Raw genomic sequence first — 9,551 nt, 5'->3', positions numbered from 1 at the left:
GTATTTAGAGGCAGTGTGTCTCATAGATCAGTCTGCCTTTGCCAGTTTTGGTAGTTGTTTTTTTTTGTCTGTCTCACCTTTCTCTGCTCACAATATGTTGTTTTTGACATTTCATCGGATCATAACAGTCGTGGTTCCAACTGGCTCAGCCAACCTTCGCCTGTTGCTCAGATCTTCCATTAGGTTGATTAAGTAGATCTGGATCACGTGTGGAAGCTTTTGCGAGAAAAGAATGTGGCAGCCGAGGAAAATATGATATGATTCATGTTTTTGGATTGCTGATGTTTCCATAGCACCTTTATTCAATCCCCCACAGTTCCTGAGCAAATATTTGGTCTTTTATTCTTTGTCTTATACACAGAAAACTTACACAGTAACTTTTAATGAATTCTGGTGAATACCAAAAGGGCGTAAAAAAAAACAGTATGATGGTTTAGGAACACAAATAAACAAACAAAAAGTAGCTGTCAGAAGCTGTTGAATGATGAATTTCAAATGTCACGACTGAAAATGAACAAACCTATACACACCTTAAGTGCTCATTCTTACTGTTTGCGTTGCAGCGTGTACTTTGGTCCAGTCCATTGTCATTATTTTGGTTTGACTGTGTGTGTGCATTATGGATGAGATAAATACTGGATAAAGGCCTGTCTCTGGGATATTTGGGAATAGTACAAGGACACATTGAGACAAGAATTAAACTAAGCAAGAGCACACATGCTTCTTTTTCCCTCATATACAGACTGCTTTATATAAAAAGTGCATTGTAATGATATACATTGAATAGTTTAAAAGTACTATATTCTCTTTTTCTGTGAAGCTGTAATAAATTCGTAGTGGTGTCTCTTTGTGGTGGCAGGCAAAAGTCTGTTTTTAAGGGCAAGACCAGCGAAGGTAAGAGCCTGCAGCAGGATGCAGAACGGTCGCCCTTGGTAACAATGTCTGTGTGTTACCACTTTCCGGGGATGGGCACCCCGCATTCATACCAGCCTACAAATGGATGGGATGTGCGTCGGCCGATAACTCCAAATGAAACTGGCTCCTGTCTGTAGGCACGGTAAAATCCTGCAACAGAAAAAAACATGACAAGTAGCGACGTTTGCATGGAAATATAGAGCAAATTTTCAACAAAAGAGCAAATGAATGTGGTCCTTCATCCACTGCGGTTGGAAATTGAGAGTTAGATGTGTAGAGATAAACAGCTGGTTGCCGTTAAACCAGTGCAGACTGAGAAACCACAATGAGATAATGCATTATGATGTAATAGAAATGAAAGTGGCATTTCTCCTTCAGTAAACATTAATCCTCATGCTTCATGTACATCAAATGGCAACATCTGATCTTCATGACATTTAATATTTACTGACATACACATTTTTTAACCTCATCCAAGACTAAAAACAATATTAGAACATAAACATTTTCTTTTAGAAAGTGTGGGATTTCCACTTAGCTTCTGAAAATAAAGACTGAAATGGATATGTGCTGTATTAACACTTAAAAGACGCTTAGAAAAATTGCTATGTTTGTTTAGTTAATTTACCAAAATTAATATAAATTCTCACCACAAATCCCACAAAAATGTTGAGGCAGATTCAGGCATTAACTTTCTGTAATTCTCATCCTGCTACCATAACTACTCATAGCACATGTGCTTAATGAACATAATTCCCTAACAAAATCACCCCTGTTTGGGTATTGTCTGATGAAAATGACAGCATCGGTCTGTTTTAGGAAATTACTGAACCTTTAATCAAAATGAAACAATATATGGGAACTAGTCGATTTGCCCAGAGACATAGAAAAGTTTGACAGTCCCGAGAGACAGATTAGTGCAGTAAGCTAAACACAGACAAATCAAGTTTGATGCACTCCCATTATGCACTAATATGACCCGAAACCAATAAATGCCAGGAAGTTACAGCCTTAATCGAAGACGTTATGCTATAATTAGGAAAATGGTTTGTGGTAATGAAAACCATGTGGGGTTTGAGCTAAAACATGCAAATCCCTTTAACAAGTATCCATTTAAACATGATTCTGCATCTGTATTCAATGCAGAGATAAAAATCAATGCAGGTGGTCCACTACAGAGCCAGACAGGCAGATTCAACTCGCAAAAAAATTATATGTTTGATCTATCGACAACTGTGCCATATGGACAGTCTGGTCTTGTTTACCTTGTGCTGAGGGCAGATTATTTGAGAGGTAGGCCGGGCCCGTCCTTCCATCCCTGTAGGAGTCCACAAACTGGCAATGGTCCTCTCCTTGGCCAAGTGTATCTCCTATGCTGTAAAAAGGCTCTGTGGGGGGACACGGTTATCATTTTTAGGAATGTTCAGTTTTTTTACGGTTTATTATTTCCTGTAAATTCCAGTGCAGAGGTGGAGGAGGATCTATAGTAAATCTTGATGTCGTAGGCAGTCTTGATTCATTAAGCATTAGCACTAATGCAATATTCTGCCTTCCAGAAGGCAAGAACAGCAGCTCACTGTTTTTCAGAGTAAAACAGCCCATTGAAAACAGCCATAACACCAGAGGTTTTAGGGCTGAGCTGAAAATCTGAAAGATACACTGTCTAGACATGTAGGATCTTATTTATTTGCTGAAAAGAGCCACAATACGGGACCTCAAAGGCTTTGTCTTTTACAAAGTTTGTGGTATTCGTTTGACATGATATGTTACCTCTGAGCCCGTCTCCCATGAAGATCTTGTATCGTAGGGAATTGCACAGAACCACTCCCACAAACTTCCTGTACCATGTCCGCTTGACGTACTGGCTGCCCTTACAGCTGCTGTGGGCTGAGTTATACTTGAAGGTGAAAGGGATCCATATTGGTTCTCCACCTGTGGAGGAAAGAAAAAATGAGGAGGATAGTAAAATATGCACTGTCTGCATAGAAATATCATCAACGCAGAGAAGGGTGAGAAGATAAAACTGCTGAAACTGTCATGGCTCAATGGAGATTAAACGGTCGGTTCCTAAAATTTCCAGACCATGCATAAAGCCACATCCAATGCTTATCCTGTTACTTCAGAGTTTGTTTCAAATCTGGTCTGAATGCCTTGTTATGTCTTCTGTAAAGCACTTTGAACTGCCTTCTTGAGAAAAGTTGCTATGCCAATAAATCTGCATGATCAAGAGAGGATTCAGGGAGGGAAACAGGTGAGGTCATTCAGTCGGTTTAGTGCAACCTTGTTAGTGTTTTATGTCCTGCTTATGAAAAACATCACAAAGAAATACTTCTTCAGTCTCACACTGCAATATTTTGAGCACGCTTTTTCATAAAGATTATCTTCAAATTTGGTTGCAAAAAACTGTGACCACGACATACTAAACAATACACACTACCCCCCAAAAAAGTCATACTCTCTAATATTATATTGAACCGCCTTTATCTTTGAGTGTGGCACACATTTGTATCAGCTACGGTTAAATACAGTAAGCTGTTGTCAGCTGAAACGTATTCATCATTGCAGTAATTCTCCAATGGAAGGCTCGTAACTATTTGCTTAGTTAAATCCAGGTGGCAACTTTTTTTTTGGCCAGGCAGTGTACTTTATAAGTAAAAAACAAACTTATGATGATGTTCATGCATACACCATTCCTCAACTGCCTAAAATGGCATTTCCATACTGCAGTTTATTACTTTAGATATTTTTTATATGAACATGGGCTAATACCTTATCCTTGATGATTGATCGCGTTATTAAGTGACATGACTGACATAAACTGGGCTCTGTAGTGTTGGAGGCTCTGGGGGTTTTCAAGATCACCATCTGTACATCAGCAGCAGTGACGGGAAAAATATTTCCACACACAAATGCCTAAATTTGAATCAAAATCACATGAAAGATGTAAAATAGTAGGCTTAGGATCAAAATAATTTGGCAGACTCTACATAAACAACTGTTATAAATGTGGCAGTGTGCAAAACGACCAGCTGATGACAGTAAAACATTTCTGCAAGTGCACTCATCTGTGCATCACTGTATAAGAATAGTGGAGAACAGAAGGTGATAATATTAATAAGAATTATTTAACATGTATGAGCCAGTCTTTTATTAATAATGATGTTAAAAATAATTCAACTACATTCTACAGTCGAAAAAATATGGACAGACTAGATTTTATTGCTAGGTAATGATCAAACCAGCTTGCATTACTGAGCTGTGGCGTAATGAAGGTCAATGATTTTAATGATTTATGGCATAACTGTGTCATACTAGCCACAAGGCATTTTTAAGTTCTCTCTTCTTCTAACCGTAGTTGTGCTGTTTCTGTAAAGGAGCACAACTTTATGTCGCAGTGAAAAATGAGCCCACAATGAGTAAAAATATGACGGGAGCAAAAAACGCCCGGAAACTACGAAGATTTCAGATATTTAAAAGAATGATGTCTTTCTCTTTTAAAGCTCAGTGCAGCTTTAGAAGAACATGGCATGTTGATCTTCACTTAGAGGTGTGTTGTCAGTGTACAGACTTACCGGGTGGTCTTTCAATGAGGAGAGGATCGTCTGAAAGAAAGAACGTGAATGTTTCACCGGGGATGGAAAAAACAGCACTGCAAGTTTAACGCATTGACCTGAATTTGTACTGAAAGAGTTATAGAAAGCACAATTCAATGTACATCTGGTAGTGTGCTTCAGCAGGGATAGCTTTCGATGTGAATATCATGCATGGCAATAAAACGAATATAACCGTAACATTTTTGAGCATTTGGACATAGCACGCATTTTTGAAAGAGAGAAAAATGTAGAGCCACGTTGACTGAGGTTTGAACTCTAATCAACTGGGAATCTCGACGTTAATGTTTGCAGGCGTCGACAGCATACATACATACCTGATTCAGTAACATAGGTGAGCGTATCGCTGACTGGCCCCAAGCCAAACACATTCTTGGCCTGCACTTTGAAGTAGTACCTGCAGGAAAACAGATCGCAATGCAAAGATTCAGTGAGAGATTTAGTAGTTTTAAGTGTCACCCTGCCAGCTGTGTTGTGACTGGTTAAGGACAAGGAAAATGATAACGAGCACAGCAGATGGCTTGGCGTGCTTTAGTCAGACTGATTTAAGAGTATTCCTATTTACACACAGATGAATCCAAAATGAGAGCAACACAAAAAATGGCCTTTTGGCTCCTGTTGAACAGAGAGCAGGAGAGTGGAGAGAAGGGTGGCTGTGAGGAAAACAAAAAGATCTAGAAAAGTGAAGATTGTAGATAACAGCAGAGGAGAAGGATGAATGACAATGACAAAAGGAGGGGATGTGGAAAAAGTGAAGTACAGAAATAAATAACTGCTGAAAGAGAAAGAGAGTGTGGGTGGTTCAAAGGGAGAGAGTGCACCAAAGAGAAATTTCTCACCCAGCGCTTTTATATGTCACAAGTTTGCTTGCCAACGAGCAAAACAAAGTCGTGCAGTGAGCTCACTTTGTTTCCAGGTGGCTGAGGAATTGTCAAATCCTATCACATTAAAAACAACACCGGTGACAACTTCAAGAGTTTGCAAACTTTTCCACTGCAGATGACTGATTTGTGCATATGGGCTTTCTTCCACCCTGCAAGGTCACATACAGTAAGTTCATGGTCTATCAATTTCAAGCCAAAAGCTTTCACCACATACAGCCACGAGGCCTGGATCCAATCAGCATAGCCACGTGATGATGCTGACCAAAATATGTCACCAGAGACGGCAGAGAGAGAGAGAGAGAGAAGAAAGCAATGCAGCTGCAGAGGGATGATGTAATGAAAGACGAAACTGATGAAGAAATTGGAGTAGGTGGAAAAAAAGAAAATGTGAGCTAAGAATGTAAAAGCAGAGAATAAATTACAAAATGCTACATTATGACAAGGTAGCTATTTGAAAATTGCAATACAGAGATCTAGGAGTTTTGATTGCAGCACAGCTTTGAAAAGCGATGTGGCAAATCTAGTCATACAACATGGTTCTCTGTGTACATGACAGCTAAGCCACAAAAACCGGTGGACCTGCAGAAGTTCATCATAAACCTGTTCACATTAAATCATGGTTGATTTGATTGGTGAAAGAGGTCAAACAATTAGTGAAACAGAGATCATCTGAGTGCAGTGAATGTGTCTCAAGTGATTTTAGCATAAAGACACCTGCATCTGGAAGGTACAGATACTGGTGAGTCAGTACTCCTGGCTAAAACTACACCATGAAGACAATTGAAAAACTTCAAGTAACTCCGCGATGAGGTTATTGAAAAGCATAAGTCAGAGTATACATACAAGAAAACTTTGAAGTCACAAAATATCCCTTAGAGTAGTTATATCCATCATTAAGAAATGGAAGGAATACGGCATGTGTGTAAATCTGCCTCAAAAACTGAATGACTGTGCAAGAAAGTGACTCGTGAGGAAGGCCACCAAGACACCAATGACTCCTCTGAAGGAGCTGCAAGGTTCAGCAGCTGAGATAGGAGAGATTCTACATACAACATCTTTGCCTGTTTTCACCAGTCACAAAGAAAGTGACTGGTAAAAAAAAAAGCTCATATAAAATCTTGACCTGAGTTTGCAAGAAGCCATAAAAGAGACTCTGAAGCCAACTGGAAGAAGGATCTTTGGTCTGATGAGACGAAAATTTGGCTTTTTGGCAATTGGACTAGATATTTGATGGACATCGAACATTGCACATCATCTTGAACACTGTCAGAAAGCATGATGGTGGCAGTGTCATGATGTGGGATGCTTCTCATCAGGCCTGGAAGGCAAAGTGAATGCAGAAAAGTACAGGCAAATTCTGGACGACAACCTAATACAGTCTGCAAGAGAGCTGCGACTTGGGAGATTAGTTTTCCAGCATGACAATGACCTGAAGCATCTGGCAACAGCTACACAGAGATGGTTCAAAGACAACAAGTCAGATGTAAGAGGGCTGCAGCTAATGGTCATTTTTATTACTGATTACTCAGCAGACTGTTTTCTTAATAAACTGATTTATGAAATACTTCAGAACACTAAAGAATCACATTTTCCTGGAGCTGAAATTGAAGTCATCATGTCTTGTTATATCTAATCAAAAAAAAAAAAAGAGTTAATTAACTACAAAGTAAACCAGGGAAACTAGGAAATTCTGACATCTGAGAAGCTGAAACCACTGAATGTTTGACATTTTTACATTAAATTGGCCTTTCATCAATTCTTAAAATATTTGCAGATCAAAGAATTATAGATATTTCTATTAAGCTCCAAAGTTTAAAGTGAACGTCATCCAAAGGGTTGAGATGTTCAAATTTTCAGTCTACTTTGATGAAGAGTAGTTTAAATTTGAGAGATGTAATGTAATAAGGCAGTTTTAGTAGGATATACAGCCACAGTACAACCCTCAGTCTATTGAAAAGGAAGACTTTTCCACATGTGCACACACATTATAGATATGGGTAATACTACCCTAGCTCAATAGTTCTGGCAGTCAGAAAAAGCCTCCAGCATGGGAAATGCCAGCACTGTCCCATAAACCATCCCATGATCCTGGATACAAGCTGGTTGCCAGGGAGGGAAACCCTCTTTGTAGACTCTTGGAAAACTTCATCATTGCACACAACTGCAGTGTTTGTGTTCAGCAGCAGGTGTTTGGCTTCATTCAGTCCAAGATGTGACACCAGGCAACAGGATAACTCTGATCCTGATATAATTCTGAAATTGTAGTTTGTGGTTTGCTAAAAATAACCTATAAATTAACTATTACTTGGAGTGTCACATGGGAAATAATCACAACCGGATTTTTAAGACAGTATCTAAATGATATTAATCAAAAAAGCTATGCAAACATATTTTTCAATAATTATTTTATCTATCTGGGAAGATTTTAAAGAATGTGAGGACACTATTGACTGACTACAACCCGTTTGTCGATGTGTGGTCCACTCCCCCACCTCCTCTCACCCAGACAACACAAAAACCATGTGTTGTTTCCAATATGGATTAAGATTGATGTTTTCCCTTCATGGCTGTCGTTTATTCAGCTTTCTTGCACATGAAAGTACCTAATCACTGTGTTTATGTGAACCAATAATTTAGAGGGTTTACCTTGCATCAGCTGCGTAAATAACACACGAATACACACACACTGTGCATCAAATCTGTAGCCTCAATGAAGCTGATGAACAAATTGAGAAAAAAATAATCAAAGCATAACTGAAGTAACTATTAAACTGTTTACACTTCCCTAAGCAGAAATCCCTAAAAGCAACAGTGAATGAAGATGAAATCAAGAACAACTCCCTCTTCCTCTCTTGGGTCCATGTTTCCATGCATTTATTTTCAAAACCGTGACCTGTGTCTCATTAGGTATGGTTGTGGAAACCTGCTCTAATAACCGAAACAGACTGAGATGGCTGTATCTTTATGTAAGTGGCAGGTAATATGTGCTGCGTTTATGTTCCACTGAATTTTCCAAGGTCTCGATGGAGTTTAACGGCACGTCACTTTAGATCCAGATCTGTTTTTTTTTAACCTGCCTCCGTTTAGCCAAACTGATTTACTTCACTTTGAGGATTTTCTTCACATTACAGCGTAATCAGTGTATCACTACAGTCTGATATCATATTGGGCTGCATCCCAGCAGACAGCAAACAGGCATGAATGCAGGAAATCGCACACAAACACGCAGCCAAGATGTTTATTCTGCTACACAAAGGTCAGAGTAAATTATCTTGCAACCAAACAAATCTTTGTTTGTGAAATCAGGTTCTTGCTTTTAATGGCTCCCATGTGTGAGATGATAATGTAAATCGCCGTACCTGAAAGTGCTTTGGATGCACATGCATTCATCTTTTGCCAAGCATGCAGTTTATCAGTGAGGCATTCAGTGATAAACAAACACAGTATAATGTGTTACCTGGAGTTGGGTTTTAGATTCTCCACAGGCAGGTGGGTCCCACTGGAGGATCTGGAGGACCACCTGTTGTTGAGTACATCATCATAAGAAGCGCTGTGGACCATGTAGCCTGCAGAGAACAAAGCAAAATAAAGGGCAGGGCTCACTAAAAAAATAGAAATCAGATTCACTGATACAGAAACAGTTAGAAAGTAGATTAGGTTGGGCATTAAAGCTGGGGTAGGTGTTTTTTTTTTTTTTTTTTACATCACTGGGCAAAAACCCAATAATCTTTGATCATATTCTAGAATGAAAATTTCACCTGTAACTGGAGATTTTAATTCTTTACCCCTAAAGAATGTGAGATTATGGTGTGAAGAGCAACAAAATCCACAATCAGAGTAGAATATTGTGGTTCAATGGGTTAGGTGGAGGACCTTCATAAAAGTGAAACTTTAACTACACTATTTTTGTATTTTAAAAAGCATACATAGACTAATGCTGGTTTAAAAAGACTTAGGATCTGGAAGAGGGCAGTGTTTGTAAATTCAGGCCATTTCTTGGTTCTTTTCCAGATTACTGTCTATCACAACTTTAAAGTAGTTAGACTTTTTGATAAATACACTTGTTGGCTTTAACCCCGTAAGAGTCACATGAGAAAATCAATCCCACTTCTCCGTTTGTGTAGTAAACATACAGTACAGC

General features: G+C 38.9%; 1 protein-coding gene across 1 annotated transcript in view; it reads right to left on the bottom strand.

The window, feature by feature from the left end:
- Positions 1-279: 279 nt before the first annotated feature.
- LOC110964093 (fibronectin type III domain-containing protein 1) overlaps positions 280-9,551 on the bottom strand; it is a gene marked incomplete at its 5' end in the record, with an annotated part of 25,741 nt that continues 16,469 nt past the window's right edge. Inside the window, 6 exons of the mRNA XM_022212704.2 lie at positions 280-1,065; positions 2,181-2,303; positions 2,686-2,847; positions 4,488-4,517; positions 4,844-4,923; positions 8,868-8,976. Coding sequence (XP_022068396.2) covers positions 950-1,065; positions 2,181-2,303; positions 2,686-2,847; positions 4,488-4,517; positions 4,844-4,923; positions 8,868-8,976 — 620 coding nt within the window. The remainder of the gene's footprint in view (positions 1,066-2,180; positions 2,304-2,685; positions 2,848-4,487; positions 4,518-4,843; positions 4,924-8,867; positions 8,977-9,551) is intronic.

Source organism: Acanthochromis polyacanthus, chromosome 16 (assembly GCF_021347895.1).
Source record: "Acanthochromis polyacanthus isolate Apoly-LR-REF ecotype Palm Island chromosome 16, KAUST_Apoly_ChrSc, whole genome shotgun sequence".
Taxonomy (NCBI): domain Eukaryota; kingdom Metazoa; phylum Chordata; class Actinopteri; family Pomacentridae; genus Acanthochromis; species Acanthochromis polyacanthus.
This window is presented reverse-complemented; position numbering and strand designations above follow the sequence as displayed.